The sequence below is a fragment of the Somniosus microcephalus genome, chromosome 19 (assembly GCF_052327205.1).
Source record: "Somniosus microcephalus isolate GS21.2 chromosome 19, FLI_Smic_1.0, whole genome shotgun sequence".
Taxonomy (NCBI): Eukaryota; Metazoa; Chordata; class Chondrichthyes; order Squaliformes; family Somniosidae; genus Somniosus; species Somniosus microcephalus.
This window is the reverse complement of record NC_141005.1, coordinates 53,415,793-53,437,038: the sequence shown is the minus strand read 5'-3', so window position 1 is coordinate 53,437,038 and position 21,246 is coordinate 53,415,793. Positions and strand designations below refer to the sequence as shown.

The following is a 21,246-nucleotide window of genomic DNA, read 5'->3' as shown; positions in this document are numbered from 1 at the left end:
TGACAGCGGTTTGAAATGAACTTAGACTGGAAAACTGTTAAGTGAACAGAGCTGAACACTGGTGTGGGAGACTTAGCATTGTTGCAGCTAATTAGGTGCCAATCATAATCTCAGCTAGTGCGTCAAGATTGTTGGGAAAATTTTTATAGTATTTACAATGACTATTTTGAAAATAAGGTCACCTGCAAACAAAAAAACACAGCTGATGCCAGTCCCCAAGGTGTCCGTAAGATCAGCCATGATCTCACTGAATGGCAGAACAGGCCCGAGGGCTAAGTGGCCTACTCCTGTTCCTGTTATTTACAGGTTTCACTGTACTGTCTTTCAAGTGTCTGTTTAAGTACTATTACATGTATTGTATGCTTAAACATTGAATATCAGATATTCCAGACTTAATAAGAACCTTATTGATTTGAAGAGTAAATTACAAATACAAATTACAAATAAGAACACCTATCCACCAACAGTGCCCAAGGAAGAAACTCCACGCAAAGTGGGGGCACTTTTAGCCAAGAAAAGCAAAGCTGAATGTAAGTGCCTCAGATGAGGTCAAATAACCCAGTACAGTACTTTTAAAAACTTATTAAACTATTTGCTGTATACACATTGAAATCTGAGAAGTTTTTAAAAATCTATCCACTTGCATTCCCTGCATTGGAAATGCAGTTAATTTGCACAATTTGTATTTCAGAAACAATTTCTTCCTCTTTTTAAGTTGGTTTTCTTAAAGAAGAAACCAAATGTTGTGCCCCAGCTGAGGAAGCAGAAGAGCGTGAATCTGCTCCCAAGTCTCTGTGAATGCTGGCCAGGTACTTCCTTTGCGGGCAAAAACACCTCTCCCTGATGGAAGAGCTGTGGTCAAAAATTGAAAGCATCAAAGACTGAACCTTCAGCAGCACCTCCCAAACAGGCCACCGAGAAGGACATGGGCAGGTGCCTGAGAACATTTTTTTTGGCTGGAAATCACAGCAGGTCCGGCCGCATCTGTGTAGAGAGAACAAGCCAATGTCGACTCGAGTCTAGATGACCCTGCATCAGGTGGGGTTACATGTAGCCTGACATGAACCCAAGATCTCGGTTAAGGCCGTCCTCATGGGTGCGGAACTTGGCTATCAGTTTCTGCTCGACGATTTTGCGTCAGATGCGGCCGGACCTGCTGTGATTTCCAGCCAAAAAAAATGTTTTTTGTCTGTTTTTTTGTTTTTCATACAGACCCCAGCATCTGCAATATTTGACCCCTTGTGACCCCACCTCATTGTTCTTTGATGTAATGTTTCCCTGGCTGACCTGTTTGGACACCATTCACACCTTTGACTGCTGTGATTATCTCTCTGCCGAGGTGTGATAAATGGCAGTTGGAAAGGTTACCTGTAAACATCTGGCATTATTCTCTGACTATATAAGCTGTGTCTTTATGCATTTCTCCACTTCACCTGAAGAAGGAGCAGCGCTCCGAAAGCTTGTGATTTCAAATAAAGCTGTTGGACTATAACCTGGTGTTGTGTGATTTCTTACATTTGTCCACCCCAGTCCAACTCCGGCATCTCCACACCATGGCTACTATCGACACCACAAACTGCCGGCTCAAAGTGGAGAGGATCTCCAAGAAGATCGCGCATATCGACACAGACATCAAGTTTCTAGAGATGCAAGAAAGCAGACAAGATCCCGAAAGGACTACAGATCACTAACCCACTCAAGTCGACCTACAACACAGACTACGCCGAGAGACTCTGCCGTCGTACCTCTCGCACACTCCTCAACCATCTCGTACACCAGCTCTACAGCAGACGCCGCAACCTCGAAACCGAGATGGAGTCCATGTTCTCAGCCTGTGCTCAGGACGCAGCAGACCAGCTACAAGACACCACCAAACAAACAAGGCAACAGAACTACGCTACCTACATGCACACCAAGAACAGGAAGCTTGAGAAACTTGGCATCACCAGCAGCAGCAACCAAGCCTCCCCCGGTACCACGGTTGAAACCACAGGGAAATCCATCGTCAACCTGTCCGACCACACCCTTCAACCAGACTAAATTGAAGTTCTCAGCCGAGGGCTCAATTTCTGCCCCACCACCAAAATGGACCCCATCGGTCTCGCGGCAGACACAGAGGAATTCATCAGGAGAATGAGGCTCCGGGAATTCTTCCACAAATCCCAAGATGTCAGCTGCGAACCCAATGAGACAATCAATGATCCAGAACAGCAGACAGAGGGATCCGCAGTGCAGCGACCGAAGAAGAAAGAGTCAAATTGGACCCCTCCGGAGGGTCGCTGCCCTAAGCTTGACATGTATGCTCAAGCTGTCAGGAGATGCATCAACGCCAGATTCATCAGCCGCACTCACAAGACAGTCCAGAATGTCACCCGAGCACAACGCAACGCCATCCACGCTCTCAAGACCAACCGCAACATCGTCATCAAACCAGCAGACAAAGGAGGTGCCATCGTCATACAGAACAGAACGGACTATTGCAAAGAAGTATACCGACAACTGGACAACCAGGAACACTACAGACAGTTACCCGCAGATCCGACCAAAGAACACACCCGCCAACTCAACAGGCTGATCAAAACCTTCGATCCAGACCGTCAAAGCATCCGACATGCTCTCATCCCACGTACTCCCCGCGTGGGTGACTTCTACTGCCTCCCAAAGATACACAAAGCCAACACACCTGGACGTCCGATCGCATCAGGCAACGGAACCCTGTGTGAGAACCTCTCTGGATATGTCGAGCGCATCCTGAAACCCATCGTACAGGGAACCCCCAGCTTCCGTCGCAACACTACAGACTTCTTACAGAAGCTCAGCACCCACGGACCAGTTGAACCAGGAACACTCCTCGCCACGATGGACGTCTCGGCACTCTACACCAGTATCCCCCACGATGACGGCATCGCTGCGACAGCCTCAGTACTCAACACCAACAACAGCCAATCTCCAGACGCCATCCTACAACTCATCCGCTTCATCCTTGACCACAATGTCTTCACCTTCGACAACCAGTTCTTTACCCAAACACATGGAACAGCCATGGGGACCAAATTCGCACCCCAATACGCAAACATCTTCATGCACAAGTTCGAGCAAGACTTCTTCGCTGCACAGGATCTCCAACCAACGCTATACACCAGATACATCGACGACATTTTCTTCCTATGGACCCACAGCGAAGAATCACTGAAAAGACTACACGATGACATCAACAAGTTCCATCCCACCATCAAACTCACCATGGACTACTCCTCAGAATCGGTCTCATTCCTGGACACACGAATCTCCATCAAAGACGGACACCTCAGCACTTCACTCTACCGCAAGCCCACGGACAACCTCACGATGCTTCACTTCTCCAGCTTCCACCCTAACCACGTTAAAGAAGCCATCCCCTATGGACAAGCCCTGCGAATACACAGGATCTGCTCAGACAAGGAGGAACGCGATGGACACCTACAGACACTGAAAGACGCCCTTGTAAGAACGGGATATGACGCTCGACTCGTCGATCGACAGTTCCGACGGGCCACAGCGAAAAATCGCATAGACCTCCTCAGAAGACAAACACGGGACACAACCAACAGAGTACCCTTCGTCGTCCAGTACTTCCCCGGAGCGGAGAAACTACGCCATGTTCTTCGCAGCCTTCAACATGTCATCGATGACGACGAACACCTCGCTAAGGCCATCCCCACGCCTCCACTACTCGCTTTCAAACAGCCGCCTAACCTCAAACAGACCATCGTTCGCAGCAAATTACCCAGCTTCCAGGAGAACAGCGACCACGACACCACACAACCCTGCCACAGCAACCTCTGCAAGACATGCCAGATCATCAACACAGATACCATCATCACATGTGAGGACACCACCCACCAGGTACATGGTACATACTCATGTGACTCGGCCAACGTTGTCTACCTCATACGTTGCAGGAAAGGATGCCCCGGAGCATGGTACATCGGCGAGACCATGCAGACACTGCGACAACGGATGAACGGACACCGCGCAACAATCACCAGGCAGGAGTGTTCCCTCCCAGTCGGGGAACACTTCAGCAGTCAAGGACATTCAGCCTCCGATCTTCGGGTAAGCATTCTCCAAGGTGGCCTTCGAGACACACGACAACGCAAAATCGTCGAGCAGAAACTGATAGCCAAGTTCCGCACCCATGAGGACGGCCTTAACCGAGATCTTGGGTTCATGTCACGCTACATGTAACCCCACCTGATGCAGGGTCATCCAGACTCGAGTCGACATTGGCTTGTTCTCTCTACACAGATGCGGCCGGACCTGCTGTGATTTCCAGCCAAAAAAAATGTTTTTTGTCTGTTTTTTTGTTTTTCATACAGACCCCAGCATCTGCAATATTTGACCCCTTGTGACCCCACCTCATTGTTCTTTGATGTAATGTTTCCCTGACTGACCTGTTTGGACACCATTCACACCTTTGACTGCTGTGATTATCTCTCTGCCGAGGTGTGATAAATGGCAGTTGGAAAGGTTACCTGTAAACATCTGACATGATTCTCTGACTATATAAGCTGTATCTTTATGCATTTTTCCACTTCACCTGAAGAAGGAGCAGCGCTCCGAAAGCTTGTGATTTCAAATAAAGCTGTTGGACTATAACCTGGTGTTGTGTGATTTCTTACATTTGTCCACCCCAGTCCAACTCCGGCATCTCCACAACACAGTTTCATCAACGACAGAGGACCAGGATGCTCATATGTAGCTGATATACAATGGTGTTCACATCGAAGGAGCAATGATTAATGTTGCAAGTTTATCAAGTGGCAAAGTATATAACTTCAGGAGTTTTTTTTAAATATACACTATATCTCCCACTGTGTTGCTCACAGTTAGTCAGATGATGAATGCAGCATTTTCAAAGGACAGGATTACTATACAATATTTATTTCGCTGGTGTAATAACTGCTGCTAATGTGGACCTGCACCCCATTAAGGTCACAAAGCCTAATTGCTGTTTAGTAAACACAGCATTTAATTATTGTTTGGTCATGGAATTATACAGATTGGAAAAAGTTTGCAAATTTCAGGCCCCAGTCTGTTTTGCATCTGTCACGATGGCTGATGTGTGACAAGCATTCACTGGGCAATACAGATTTAACGCTATGTGCTTCTCAGCTTGGGTCCAACAAGCACAAAGTTCCCTGGTCACACAACAATTAAATTCTGAATGACCTGAACATGAGACTGTGTTTCTATAACATTTCGAACACCCCTTACGGACCCCGAGCTTCCGGTCGCCTGTCACTTTAATTCTCAGTTCCACTCCCACTCTGATCTCTCTGTCCTCGGCCTCTTACACTGTTCCAATGAAGCTCAACATAAGCTCGAGGAACAGCACCTCATCTTTCGATTAGGCACTTTACAGCCTTCTGGACTCAACATTAAGTTCAACAATTTCAGACTATAACCCCTGCCCCCATTTTTCAGGCTGTTGATGATTCTGCCATCCCCATTGGCAACATTTAATCTCTCCTGCCTCCCACCCTAGCACAGAATTTCCAGTTCTGATGAAGGGTCCCAGACCTGAAACATTAACTCTGTTTCTCTCTCCACGGATACTGCCTGGCCTGCTGAGTGCTTCCAGCATTTTCTGTTGTTATTTCAGATTTCCAGCATCCGCAATATTTTGCTATTAAATTAACACATTTATTGTTAATGGCCTGAAAATAAATATTCTTCCACTTGGACTCTCAAAATCCTCCTGATGTATCCTGTGCATACTCTTCATGCTCAGATTGTACAAACTTCCTTTAACTAACAGAGGCACAGCTCAAGACACAAACAATGACCCGTAATTTGTGGTCAGCAGCAAAGCAAAGAAACTCGCCGCTGGCCCCGAAGAAAGCTGGCCACAGAGATGTCGCTCTCTGTGGCGAGAAGTTTGCCTTTTTCGACATTCAATTGATTGCAGCGCTCTGTCATGGGGATTCCCGGTGAAGAGCTGCAGTGACATCAACAAGCTGACTAAGCAGCCAATCACACTGGGCCAGGAATTCCAGGCCAGAAGCGTGAGTGCGGTCGGCTTACTCACGCTTCTGGCCGTTGGAAATGCCGGCGTTCAGCATGAACAGCGCATGTGGGGAACGCCGGCATTTCCAGACCTCAAGCGCGTGCGACTGCACAGGCAGCGCTTGCGCAGTGAACTTCGTGGATTTCATTCATGAAATCCGTGAGGTTAAGTCCTTAGAAGTTACACTTGAAAAAAGCAAGTGTAAAGTTGTTCATTGGCTGCGGAGGAAGATATATTTTATCGTGGAGCTTTTGAAATGCAATATTTTTGTTTGGGAAAGGGAGGGAAGTTATTTTAAGAAATTTTAAGTAAGTTTAATAGTTTAAATTTTTTTTTTTTTTTTTTTAAAAAGGGTTTTCAGAACGGTAGGTAGAAGGAGCAATTGTGGCTGTGTGAATGGAATGTGAGAATGAGTTATGTATGTATGTCCACATATATTCCTTTACGTATATGTATGTATGTTTTATATTCCTTTACTAATGTGTATGAATGTATGTTTTTAATTATGATTTTCCAATAAGTTACTTTCTCTGATAGTCATAATTAAATAATACATTCATACACATAAGGAATATATACATAACACGCAAAGGAATATATACAGACATACATACTTTCAGAAGCTCCACGATAAGAAATATCTTCCTCCGCAGCCTCTGTAGCAACTGTACCCATGCTTTTTTCATGTGTAAGTTGTAATGACTGGACCTCACTGAAAGCATTAATGAAAGCGGCGAATTATACTGCGCACGCGCTGCCTGTGCAGTCGCACGCGTTCTGCCTCTGAACCCCTTCGTTCAGAGGACAGGAAATGCCGGTTTTCCCCACATGCACTGTGCATGCTGAAAACCGGCATTTCATCCGGCCAGATGCGTAAGTACCCCGACCATACTAGCGCATTTGGAAGGGAATTATTGGGCCAACATTTTACATGTCAATAAAATAAAAAATTTAACAATTGCACGACTTGCCCCCTCGCATCTGCGACTGAGGGTCCAAGGAGGTGCATTGCGCAAGAGGTCATCATCGGACGTATCCTCACACTGTTCCCTTTGGGGAACTGTGTGAAGTGGTGGAAGGATTTATGGCCGTGATTAACGCTCATTCCGTGACCGTAACCATCTTTGAACCAGCCATTAGGGTGGTTAGTCCTATGGCGGGAGGGTTTTACGGGCTCCCACAACCCATCTGAGGGGGGGGGGCGGGCCACCAACACCCACGGACGCAAGTATCCCGCTGGATGTCCACCCAGAATTTAAAGTTGGAGCTCCGACTCCACTTGCCGGGACTGTCTGGAGTGGGGTTCAAAACCCTACTCCTTCTGGCCCAGCGGCGGGGATGCTTACTGCTACGCAAAAGGCCCACTCCGCACAAAAGGTGACACCCATACGTTTCCTGCGCCTTTTCCCTCCCCGTGACTGGAGCCCTATGCTGCCATTTCACGTTGCTAATCGGATTGGGCCTTTGTCATAGCGGTAGGATCCCCGCCGCTGGGCCAGATCAGGGTAGGGTTTCGAACCCCGCTCCAGACAGTCCCGGCAAGTGGAGTCGGAGCTCCGGCTCTAAATTCTGGGTTGACATCCAGTGGGATATTTGCGTCCGTGGGTGTGGGTGGCCCCCCCTCCTTGTATAGCTTGTGGGAGCCCGTAAAACCCTCCCGCCATAGGACTAACCGCCCTAATGGCTGGTTCAAAGATGGTTACGGTCACGGAATGAGCGTTAATCACGGCCATAAATCCTTCCACCACTTCATACAGTTCCCCAAAGGGAACAGTGTGAAGACACGTATGACGACGACATTGCTAAATAAATAAATGGAATTAAAAAAATTCTTTTAGGGCTTTTAAAAGTCTTTAAATTGCTTTAATTCTCTTTAAAACTACTTCAGATTACTCAAAATAATGTAAACATTTAAAAAAGTTTATAAAAGTTACCAAAATCTTCAAAAAACTTCCAAAAACCTATTTAAACTGTTGCTTTGCATGTAAAAAAGCAAAGCAGCTTGACAGAAACATTGGGGGCGTGTCCAGTGAAACTGAGACCTCAAGGGGCGTGTCTCACTTACACTGCACGCTCCTGGCTCTGCGCTGGCTGCACTCCTGGGCGGCGTGACGTCATACGCTGCCCGGGATTCTTCTTTCAGTTTCTGCAAGTGCAGGCGTCCCTGGAGCTGATCGGCAGGAGCGCGGGGTAAGTGCAAATACGGGGCTTGCACGCGCTGCAAGCCCCGTTCTGGAATTTCTGGCCCATTAAAGAATTCTCACAGACAGCAAACCAGGAAATGAGAAGCTGGATATTTTAAAGAGAGCAAAATAAAGATTGGGACATACACTGGGGAGAAGGTAGAGGCTGAAATATCATGAACAAACATAATTTCTTTGCAAAGTTAAAAAAAATTATAATTTTATCATAACGGAGAAATTTGACACTCCACAAATATAAAAAAGAGTTTTTCAGGACCTGAATGGTTGTTTAACAGTCAATACACGGTTAAAACCCCAGTAACACCTATTCCAACAAGGCTCAACATTTAATAGTGTATTTAACAGCGATTACCACAGAATAGCCCAAATTTTTTGTCAGTTTCACGGATAACGCTGATTACCGGCTACTGGGGTTGGTGGGGGGGGGGGGGGGGGGGGGGAGGACAGCCAGTGTTGGAGCACTGAATGACTGACTGCAACTTCAGGACTACCGCATTTAGATGCACATGCACTGCATCCTGAAGTTGCGGTCAGTTTCAGAGGGGTAATGACGGCGAGCGCTGACAGTTCGCCATCATTACCCACCACAAATTCCGGGCCATAAAGTTTAAGTCCAAGCTTTTGAGAGAGGCTAAAGGCTTAAAATAAAAACATCAATCAAGGGCAACTGAAGTTCATAATGGCCCAGAAATTCGGGTCCCAACACACGAGTACGCACGGGGTACTCACGCGTAGGCCCAACGAAAGTACCGGTTTCGCGCATGCGTGGGAAACCGGCACATCCGTTCCCCTGAAAGAAGGGGTTAAGAGGTGAAACGCGTGTGCAGGAGAGGCAGTGTGTGCGCATCGAACTTATGTTTTTTTTCCAGGTTTCTCCGGGAAGGTAAGTCTCCAGAAGTTAGACATGTAAAAAGCAGGCGCTTTTAATTAAAATTAAAACATTTTTTCCACAGGTTTATTATTTTTATGAATGCTTTAAAGAAAGGTGAGTTTATTTTTAGCCCCGTTAGAAAATGTAATTAATTTTTTCAAAAATTTAAATTGTTTAAAATAGTTATTTCATGTAATTTAGTTATTTTAAAAATTTGATTAAAAAAAAAATTATTTGAAGATTTAGTGATGTTTTGGGGCTTATAGTATTTATAGGTTTGACAGCCCTTCCTATCAAACTTATGAATGAAGCATTCCCTGCTACCATTGGCTCTCCATGGCCCACGTGATCCCAGGGGACGCATCGAACTAACTGCGCCCCTGGGATACGCAAGCACTGCGCGCCGGCAGTTGGAGGAGGCCCAGGATCGCAATTCCACGGGGGCTCACAGCTCAACAGCCGGCGCGCAAGGTAAGTGCAGGTCGGAGGCTTGCACCTGCAGGAAGCCTCCGACCCGAATTTCTGGGCCATTGTATTTGGGTTTTTAAATCAAGAAAGTAGAGAAGCCAATTTCAAAAACACTGGGTCCTAATCACCACTTTTGATCAATAGATAAACAATGATGTCCATTTTGTATGCATATTAATGGCAAAATTGAATTTACATAGTTAACTTAAAATAAAAAGTTAATCAAAAATTCAAAATCAATGATCTCAGTTTACAATACCACAAGGAACATTGTTATTTTAATTCCATTCAACCTCAAATCTGCTTTTCATGAACAGCCAACAGCAGGCCGGTCATACTCCGTCCCCCTTGCAATAAAGGCCAACATTCCATTTGCCTTCCTAATTACTTGCTGCACCTGCATGCTAACTTTTTGTGTTTCATGTACGAGGACCCCCAGAGCCCTCTGTACCGCAGCATTCTGTAGTCTCTCTCCATTTAAATAATTTTTTGCTTTTTTATTCTTCCTACCAAAGTGGATAACCTCACAATTTCCCACATTATACTCCATCTGCCAAATTTTTGCCCACTCACTTAACCTATCTCTATCCCTTTGCAGACACTTTGTGTCCTCCTCACAACTTGCTTTCCCGCCCATCTTTGTATTGTCAGCAAATTTGGCTACAGTACACTCGGTCCCTTCATCCAAGTCATTAATATAGATTGTAAATAGTTGAGGCCCCAGCACTGATCCCTGTGGCACCCCACTAGTTACAGTTTGCCAACCTGAAAACGACCCATTTATTCCAACTCTCTGTTTTCTGTTCCCCAATGCTGTGAGCTCTTATCTTGTGCAGTAACCTTTTGTGGCACCTTATCAAATGCCTTTTGGAAATCCAAATACACTACATCTACTGGTTCCCCTTGATCCACCCTGCTCATTACATCCTCAAAGAACTCTAATAAATCTGTCAAACATGATTTCCCTTTCATAAAACCATATTGGCTCTGTTTGATTGTATTATGATTTTCTAAATGTCCTACTGCTGCTCCCTTAATAATGCATTCCAGCATTTTCCCAATGACAGATGTTAGACTAACTGGCTTGTAGTTTCCTGCTTTCCGTCTCCCTCCTTTCTTGAATAGGGGGGTTACATTTGCGGTTTGCCAATCCGCTGGGACCTATCCAGAATCTGCAGCCACTTTGTTTAAGGCTCTAGGATGCAGGCCATCAGGTCCAGGGGACTGGTCAGCCTTTAGTCCCATCAGGTCCAGGGGACTGGTCAGCCTTTAGTCCCATAAGTTTGCCTAGTACTTTTTCCCTCTAGTGATTGTTTTAAAATCCTCCCTCCCTTTTGTCCCTTGATTTTCCACTATTATTGGGATGCTTTTAGTGTCTTCAACCGTGAAGTCAGATTCAAAATATTTGTTCAAAGTCTCTGCCATTTCCTTGTTTCCAATTATTAATTCCCCAGTCTCATCCTCTAAGGGACCAACGTTTACTTTAGCTACTCTCTTCCTTTTTATATACTTGTAGAAGTTCTTACTGTCCTGTTTTTATATTTCTTGCTAGTTTACTCTCAATCTATTTTCTCCCTCTATTATTTTTTTAGTCATCCTTTGCTGGTTTCTAAAAATTTCCCAATCTTCTAGCCTACCACTAATCTTTGCAACATTGTATGCCTTTTCTTTCAATTTGATACCATCCTTAACTTCCTTAGTTAGCCATGGATGGTTCATCCTTCTCGTAGAGTCTTTCTTTCCCACTGGAATATATCTTTGTTGAGTTATGAAATGTCTGCCACTGCTTATCTACCGTCTTATTTTTTAATCTATTTTCCCAGTCCACTTTAGCCAACTCTGTCTTTGTACCTTTGTAATTGCCTTTATTTAAGTTTAAGACACTAGTTTCAGACCCAAGTTTCTCACCCTCAAACTGAATGTGAAATTCTATCATGTTATGATCACTCTTCCCTAGAGGATCCTTTTCTATGAGATCATTAATTAATCCTGTCTCATTACACATTACCAGATCTAAAATAGCCTATTCCTTGGTTGGTTCCACAACGTATTGTTCTAAGAAACCGTCCCAAATACACTCTATGAACTCGTCCTCAAGGCTACCTTTGCCAATTTGATTTGTCCAATCTATGAAGATTAAAATCACCCATGATTATTGCAGTACCTTTCTTACAAGCCCCCATTATTTCTTGATTTATACTCTGTCCTACAGTGTAGCTACTGTTAGGGGGCCTATAGACTACTCCCACCAATGACTTCTTTCCCTTACTATTTCTTATCTCCACCCAAACTGATTCTACATCTTGATCTTCTGAGCCAAGATCATTTCTCACTACTGTACTGATCTCATCCTTTATTAACAGAGCTACCCCACCTCCTTTTCCTTTCTGCCTATCCTTCTGAAATGTCAAATACCCCTGAGTATTCAGTTCCCAGCCTTGGTCACCTTGCAACCACGTCTCTGTAATGGCTATCAGATCATACTCATTTATTTATATTTGTGCTGTCAATTCATCTATCTTGTTCATTCATCTTGGCTTATTGTCTTTCTCCCCAAGCACATCATTCCTACCTCTTTTTACTGCCCCCAAGGGCCTCAACTTTTATTTTTTACTGAAATCTCCTGCCTTATGTCCTCTCAATCTCAGTGCTATGCAACTCCTCACCCTTAGTGACTTTAACCTGCATCTAAACTCACCCTGCCCTGCCTTCTCCGATTCCTCCATCCTCCTTAGAACATAGAGTAATAGGAGGAGTAGGCCATTCAGCCCTTCGAGCTTACTCCGCCATTCAATACGACAATGGCTGATCCTCCATCTCAATACCATATTCCCGCTCTCTCCCCATACCCCTTGATGCCCTGCCTCCTGATTCCTCCATACTCCTTGCTTCCATGAAAGTCCCCAACCCATATATAAGCTACATCCTCAATTTAATTCCTCACACAAGGCCTCGCCACTTCGGTAATTTCAATCAGCAACAGCCATACCAGGATCAACTGCAACTCAACTCCATTTTGCCGCCTTTGCTTCATATCTCTTGATACCTAGGAAAAATCTATCGACCTCAGTCTTGAATGTTTTAATTGACCTAGCATCCACAGCCTTTTGGGGCCGAGAGTTCTACATTTCTACGACCCTCTGTGTGAAGAAGTGCTTCCTGATTTTGCACCTGAACGGCCTAGCTCGAATTTTAAGATCATGCCCCCTTGTTTTGGATTCCCCCACCAGACGAAATAGTTTCTCTATCTACCCCATCGAAACCTTTTATCAGTTTAAACACAATTAGATCACCCTTCAATCTTCTATACTCAAGAGAATACAAGCCAAGTTTATGCAACCTATCCTCATAATTTAACCCTTTAAGCCCTGGTATCATTCTGGTGAATCTCCACTGTACCCCCTTCCAAGGCCAAGATATCCTTCCTGAGGTGCAATGCCCAAAACAGAATGCAATACTCCCAGATGGTGTCTGACCAAGGCTCTGTACAACTCAAGCATAACCTCCTCCCCTTTGTATTCCAGCCCCCTTGCGATAAAACCCAACATTCCGATAGACTTTCTGTACCTGCCCACTATCTTTTAGTGGTGTGTGTGCGTGGTCATCCAAATCTCTTTGCTCCTTCACAGTTCCTAGCTTCACCATTTAGAAAATGTCTCTTTCTTGGATCCAAAGTGGATGACGTGACACTTCCCCACATTGAACTCAATTTACAATAGTTTTGCCCATTCACTTAATCAACCTATGCCCCATTGTAACTTCCATCTGCACTACTTACTGTGCCTCCCAATATAGTATCATCTCCAAACTTTGATATACAGCTATCTATTAGTTCATCCAAATTATTGATAAATATGGTGAAAAGCTGAGGCCCCAGAACCGATCCCCACGATCTTATTGAAACCCAGAGCAGGCTCAAAGGGTCGAATGGCTACTCCTGCTCCTATTTCTTATGTTCTTATGACACGACTTGTCACATCCTGCCAATTGGAATACATATCCATTATTCATGCTCTCTGTCTTCTACCTCCTAACCAATTCCCTATCCATGTCAATAGGCTACTTCCAATTCTATGCACTTTCATTATTGCTAACTCTCGTGTCGAACCTGATCAAATGCCTTCTGGAAGTCCGTTTAAATAACAAATAGACACTCCCTTATCTACCACATTAGTAACCTCCTCAAAAAATTCAACTATGTTAGTTAGCCATGACTTACCCTTTACAAATCCACGCTGACTCTCTGATCAGCTCAAACTTATCCAAGTGCTCAGACACTCTGTCCCTAATGACAGATTCTACTAATTTCCTCACAACTGACGTTAGACTGACAGGTTTATATTTATATGGTTTCTCTCTCCCTCCCTTCTTAAATAAGGAAGAGTGAGTTGCAATTTTCCAATTCAATGGCACAATTCCAGAATCAAGAGAGCTTTGGAAGATTATTACTAATGCATCTGCAATTTCCTCACCTACTTCTTTTAATACCCAAATATGGCAACGATCAGGTACTGGAGATTTGTCTATCGCAAGTCTCATTATTTTCTCCATTATCATTTCTTCCCCTTGATTTATTTTTAAGTGTCCCCTTGCAGGGCTGGTATTTTGTGTTCGTCCTCTACTGTGAAAACAGATGCCTGTGATTTTCTCTAATTTTTTGCTCCTTTTCCAACTCTATGTTCACCTTTCTACAATCATCTAGTCTGATATTCCAGTTAAGTACTGAGGCAGTGCTACATTGTCAGAGTGCTATCCGCTGTATTAAACAACGGTCCTATCTGAACTAGAAAATTTCATTCACTTTGCTTGCAATTTCCACCCTTCCCTCACCTTCACATGGTCCATCTCTGACTCTTCCCTTCCTCAGCATCTCAGTCTCCATTTCTGGGGCTAGGCTATTGACAAACATCCGCTATAAGTTCACTGACTCCCACAGCTACCTGGACTACACTTTCTCCCACCCCGCTTCCTGAATTCCATTCTCGCAGTTTCTCCATCTCCGTCGCATCTACTCTGACGATGCCACCTTCCATACTAGTGCTTCCGATAAGTCTTCCTTTTTCCTCAACCAAGGATTCCCCTCTACTGTGGTTGACACGGCCCTCAACCAGGTCCATTCTATTTCCCGCACTTCTGCTCTCACCGCTTCCCCTCCCTCCCAGAACCACGATAGGGATCCCCTTGTCCTCACCTTTCACCCCACCAGCCTCCACATTCAATGGATTATCCTCTGCCATTTCCACCACCTCCAGCATGATCCTACACCAAACACATTTTCCTCTCCCCTTTCAGCATTCCAAAGGGAGCTTCCTCCATGACACACTGGTCCACTTCTCAATCACCCCCAACACCCCCTCCCCTTCCCGTGCAAGTGCAGGAGATGCAACACCTGCTTTTTTACCTCCTCCCTTCCCACTGACCAGGTCCCCAAACACTCCTTCCAGGTGAAACAGCGATTTACTTGTACTTCTTGCAATTTAGTACACTGGGGAGACAGTGTGACCGCTTTGCAGAACACCTCCATTCATCCGTAAACGTGACCCCGAGCTTCCAGTCGCCCGTCACTTTAATTCTCCACTCCACTCCCACTCTGACCTCTCCGTCCTCAGCCTCTTAGCCTGTTCCAACAAAGCTCAACGTGAGCTCGAGGAACAGCACCTCATCTTTCGATTAGGCACTTTACAGCCTTCTGGACTCAACATCGAGTTCAACAATTTCAGACCATAACCTTGGCCCCTATTTTTTCACATGGCAGCTGTTGATGATTCTGCCATTCACACCTCTTCTAGACTCATCTTTTGTTTCTTTACTTGTCCCATTACCATCTCCTTTTTTTATGTACTATCATACCTTTTGTCATTTAATCTCTCCCGCCTTCACCCTATCACAGACCTTCCCTTTTGTTCTTTCCTCCCCTCCCCCTTTACCTGCCCCTGCACTTGTTTAAAATCTGCTACATCTCTAACTTTTGAGTGTTCTGGTGAAAGGTCATCGACCTGAAATGTTAACTGTTTCTCTCTCCACAGATGCTGCCTGACCTGCTGAGTATTTCCAGCATTTTCTGTTTTAGGTCATATTTAACTGTTTAAATAGTTCAGTTGGACATTCAAAGATGCTACGGCATTTTTCAAAAAGCAGAAAGTCCTAGCCAACATTCGTCCCTTGACAAACAGCACGAAAACAAATTAACTGGCCATTCACCAATTACAGTATGTGGGATATTGCTGTGACACTGGTTACATTTGCCTACACAGTAGTTACTGCAATTTCAAAGTAATTCATTGTATATAAAGTGATTGTGGATGTTTCTGAAAGACACAAGATGCTACATGAATGAAAAAGGTGGGTGGTGTTGGAGAGGGGGAAATTCAACCAGGATTCCAGTTGGCTCCTGATCACTATCCAGTAAACCTTGCTGGAGTGTGGACATCAAGTGACAGCAGAATTGGGCTGAGCTATTATTCTCTTCACTGTCTACCAACACTCACTGTCTAGACTCACATGTTAATAACTGCTACTAGAAAGAAAAGACAGACTTGCATTTATATAGTACAATAGCAAAATACTGCGGATGCTGGAAATCCGAAATAACAACAAAAAATGCTGGAAAAACTTAGCTGCCAAGCCGCATCTGTGGAGAGAGAAACAGAGTTAACGTTTCAGGTTGAAGATCCTTCGTCAGAACTAGAAAAAAGCAGGAAAGGGAATAGATTTTAAAGCAAGTTAGGGGCTGGGAAAAGGGGGAGGGGATGACAGAACAAAAGGGAAGGTCAGTGATAGGATAGAAAGCAGGAGCGATTGAGACACATTAAGAGATATTCAAGGCATGAGGTGGTGGTAATGGGACAGATTAAGGAACAAAGGATGGCTGTCGATGGAGTGTGAATTGCGCTGCCAAGTGGGAGGGAAAAATATATATATATATTATATAGGGGCCGAGGTTATGATCTGAAATTGTTGAATTCTATGTTGAGTCCAGAGGGCTGTACAGAAAGATGAGGTGCTGTTCCTCGAGCTTCCGTGGCAAGAGGCCGAGGACAGTGAGGTGCGAGTGGGAATGGAGCGCTGAATTAAAGTGACAGGCCACCGGGAGCTCGGGGTCCCCCTTATGGACTGAACGGAGGTGTTCTGCAAAGCGGTCACCCAATCTGCGTTTGGTCTCCCCAATGTAGAGGAGACCACATCATGAGCAGCAAATACAGTATACTAAATTGCAGGAAGTACAAGTAAATCGCTGTTTCACCTGGAAGGGGTGCTTGGAGCCCTGGACAGTGGGAAGGGGGGGGGGGGGGGGGGAGGTATAAGGGCATGTGTTGCATCTCTTGCACTTGCACGGGAAGGTGCCGGGCAAAGAGGAAGGGGTGCTGGGGGTGGTAGAGGAGTGGACTAGGGTGTCGCGGAGGGAGCGGTCCCTACGGAATGCTGAAAGGGGAGGTGAGGGGAAGATGCGTTTGGTGGTGAGATCACGCTGGAGGTGGCGGAAATGGCGGAGGATGATCCGTTGAATGTGGAGGCTGGTGGGGTGAAAGGTGAGGACAAGGGGAACCCTATCGTGGTTCCGGGAGGGAGGGGCGGGGTTGAGGGCAGAAATGCAGGAGATAGAACAGACACGGTCAAGGGCCGTGTCAACCACAGTGGAGGGGAATCCTCGGTTGAGGAAAAAGGAAGACATGTCGGCAGCACTGGTGTGGAAGGTGGCATCGTCAGAACAGATGCGGTGGAGACGGAGAAACTGGGAGAATGGAATAGAGTCCTTACAGGAGGCGGGGTGGGAGGAAGTGTAATCCAGGTAGCTGTGGGAGTCAGTGGGCTTGTAGTGAACGTTAGTCAGTAACCCAGAGATGGAGACGGAGAAGTCGAGGAAGGGAAGTGAAGAGTTGGAGATGGACCATGTGAAGGTGAGAGAAGGTTGGAAATTGGAAGCAAAGTGAATTAAATTTTCTAGTTCAGGGCGAGAGCAGGAGACGGCACCGATACAGTCATCAATGCACCGGAAAAAGAGGTGAGAGAGGGGACTCGAGTAGGGCTGGAACAAAGAGTGTTCAACATATCGCACAAAAAGGCAGGCATAGCTGGGACCCATGCGGGTTCCCATAGCAACACCTTTAATTTGGAGGAAGTGAGTGGAGTCAAAGGAGAAGTTGTTCAATGTGAGAACAAGTTCAGCCAGGCGGAGGAGGGTGGTGATGGATGGGGACTGGTTGGGCCTCTGTTCAAGGAAGAAGCGGAACGCCCTCAGGCCATCCTGGTGGGGGATGGAGGTGTAGAGGGATTGTACGTCCATAGTGAAAAGGAGGCGGTTGGGGCCGGGAAACTGTAAAGTGTTAAAGTGGCGGAGGGCGTCGGAAGAGTCACGGATGTAGGTGGGAAGAGACTGGACAAGGGGAGAAAAAAAGTCGAGATAGGAAGAGATGAGTTCCGTGGGGCAAGAACAGGCTGAAACGATGGGTCTACCAAGGCAGTCCTGTTTATGGATCTTGGGAAGGAGGTAGAAGCGGGAAGTGCGGGGTTGGGGAACTATGAGGTTGGCGGCCATGGGGAGATCTCCAGAGGAGATGAGGTCAGTGACAGTCTTGGAAACGGTGGCTTGATGTTCGGTAGTGGGGTCATGGTCCAGGTGGAGGTAGGAGGTGGTGTCGGAGAGTTGGCGTTCAGCTTCCGCTAGGTAGAGGTCGGTTCGCCAAACAACAACAGCACCACCCTTGTCAGCAGGTTTAATGATAATGTCGGGGTTGGATCTGAGAGAATGGAGTGCTGCAAGTTCAGAGGGAGGTAGGTTGGAGTGAGGGGAGCAGAGAAATGGAGACGGCCGATGTCACGGCGGCAGTTTGCAATGAAAAGATCTAGAGGGTAAGAGGCCAGAGGGAGGGGTCCAGGTAGAACAGGAAATCTGAAAGCGGGAGAAAGGGTCAGCTGTGCGGAGGGGGGGGGGGGGAGACTCCTGGCCAAAGAAGTGGGCACGGAGGCGAAGGCAGCGGAAAAGGAGCTCAGCATCGTGCCGAGCTCAAAATTCATTGAAGTGGGGACATAAGGGGATGAAGCTCAGGCCTTTGCCGAGGACTGATCGTTTGGGGTCAGAGGGGATAGTGAAAACGCAGCAGGGGGTAAGATTGGGAGAAAGGGGGTCAGAGGAAAGTGAAGGGGAAGGAGGTTCCGGGGGGACGTTGGTGTTCAAGAGTTGATGAAGCTTGCGATCCTTGACATTAGAAAGGAAGAAAAAAAGTTTTTTGTTGAAGCGTCAGATGAGTCGAAGGATGAAATGGAACTGTGGACCCGGGCAGCTTTTTTCCAGTTCTGACGAAGGGTCTTCGACCTGAAACGTTAACTCTGTTTCTCTCTCCACAGATGCTGCCTGGCCTGCTGAGTTTTTCCAGCGTTTTCTGTTGTTATACCAGGGATAACTCCCCTGCTCTTCTTCAAAATAGTGCCATGGGATCTTTTGCACACAGGGCCTCGGTTTAACGTCTCATCCAAAAGACAGCATCTCCGAGAGTGCAGCACTCGCTCAGCACTGCACTGGAGTGTCAGCCTAGATTTTTGTGCTCAAGTCTCTGGAGTGGGACTTGAACACAACCTTCTGACTGAGAGGCGAGCGTGCGGACTTGGACAAGGTCCTGGAGGGTAACGAGTGCCCATACAATTCTATCCTAAGATTTGGATGGAGTGGGGAGAAGGGAAAAGAAAATACCCAGGGCACTTCACTTTCATCAACATCAGTGCTGCGATGTGTCCACAGCTAATCAGCTCCCAAACTATCCAACATCCTGAACTGACTGAAATGCAAAAATATAAAATGCGCACCCAATTTATCAGGAAAAAAATATTCCCAATGGGATTGAATGTTCCATGATTATAGTTTGGAGTTTGAAAGTATGTGAAGCTTTTAATGAAAGAGCAAGGAGTATGGCCGGCGGTGTGTCCTTAATAGGAGTTTTGAAAGTTTGTCTAGGCGCTCTCCTCGTCACCTCCTGTCCTTCTTACCCCTCAAAACAAAATGTAAACAAGTCATCCATTTTATAACCAGCGCCCACAGGTTCCTCTGACGCCGGCCTCCGGTTACCAGTCTCCCTCCATCCGCCGGTGCCAGCCTCCTGCACATGAGGCCCACCGTCAGGCGGCGGCAACCGCCCGCCTCCCACTCCAGACCCGCGGCGCCGGTTTATCTAGTATCACCTTCATCCGAGTCGCGGCCCCGGATGCTGCGGTCGTCCTCGTCGTCGACGCTGTCCAGCTCCTCCTCGTCGTTGTAATAATCCACAATGGGCGAGAGGAGAGTGGCGGACATCTTCCCGGCGGAGCCGTCCGCCTCCCCTCCCACTCCCCACTCACTCACTCTCCCTCCCACTGCCCCCAGCAACAGCAGCAGCGGGCGCGCTACCGCCTGCCTGCGGGGGCCTCGCGCACCAAACGCGGCGCGGCCGGCGGCACCGTCCCCGGGTACAACAACAACAACACCGCCGCCGCGGCCAGGCGCCGCCGGCAACGAGGGGGATTCCCCGCCGCCCAGAGCAGGAATTATCGCCGTCAGGCAGTGGCAGAAGCACCTAACCAGCGGGGCCTTAAACATGTGGGGGAACTGGGACCGCAACAAACTCGCGGAGCCCCGGGAGAGGGAGGTGCGCGTGCGCAGCGGGCACTAGCCCCCGGGTGGGGAGCGTGCGCGGCGGGAACTTGCCGCTGAGAGGGGGGGGAATGCGCGTGCGCGGCGGGCACTCGTCCCGGGAGGGGAAGGTGCGCGTGCGCGGCGGGCACTAGCCCCGGGAGGGACAGGTGCGCGTGCGCAGCGGGCACTCGCCCCCCCCCCCCCGGGAGAGAGGTGCGCGTGCGCGGCGGGCACTGTCACCCTCACTTGCAAGGCATTTCATTTTCTGCGCTGCATTTTATATACATTGTTGGCAATTATTTGAATTACTAATATTTGGTGCATTTGTTTGCAACGATTTCAACTGCTGCAACCTAATTTCCTACCTATTAGAATTTTAATTACTGCAGCTCATTTTGCACAACTTATTTTGCGATATAACTTTTTTTTAAATAAGTGGATTTTATGGCAGGCAACACGAACAATAAGATTTCTGTTCTGATGCAAGGTCATCGATCTGAAACGTTAACTTTGTTTCTCTCTTCACAGATATTGCCTGACCTGCTGCTGAGTGTTTCCCAGTATATTCTTGTTCTTATTTTGTTATTTCCAGCATCCGCAGTAAAAGATTTCAGGTCGTTTTGGTGCGAATTCTGAGCAAGACGTCCGCAGTTTATTGGCGTTCATAATCTCCCTGGTGGCTCAAGGCTAACTGACTGCTGATTGGTGCAACCGCTCTTAACCCTATCGCGCGCTGCTTAAATTAAACTGTATTTGCTAACATAAAATTGTAACCTGGCAAAGAAATCTTAGTGCAGCACAAATTAACGAGTTTGCTTAATTCAAACTGCTTTCGAAATAATGTGGCATCTTAAAAGACCATCTCCGTTCTTTGGCCAGTGACTGAAGCACTTTAATAACAGTGAAGACGATAATAATGTTGACCCTCGTCTAGAATTATGGAATGGGTGATCGACCCATAACATTTGGTTACAAACAATGCATGGAATTACTCTGCCTGTATTTTCTGTAATGCATGTATATCTAAAAAAAAATCACAGGGTTTAAAATT

At 46.6% G+C, this 21,246-nt stretch overlaps 1 protein-coding gene across 4 annotated transcripts in view; it reads right to left on the bottom strand.

Moving 5' to 3' along the window:
• suds3 (SDS3 homolog, SIN3A corepressor complex component) overlaps positions 1-20,254 on the bottom strand; it is a 49,276-nt gene extending 29,022 nt beyond the window's left edge. For 2 of the 4 annotated variants that reach the window (XR_015072334.1, XM_085961797.1), the window contains exon 1: positions 19,766-20,254. Coding sequence is in view for 3 of the 4 variants with exons in the window: in XM_085961797.1 (XP_085817923.1) it covers positions 19,766-20,159 (394 nt within the window). In the remaining variant the exon portion in view is untranslated. The remainder of the gene's footprint in view (positions 1-19,765) is intronic. The other 2 variants (XM_085961796.1, XM_085961795.1) reach the window with 2 other exon arrangements.
• Between the last annotated feature and the right edge of the window lie 992 nt (positions 20,255-21,246).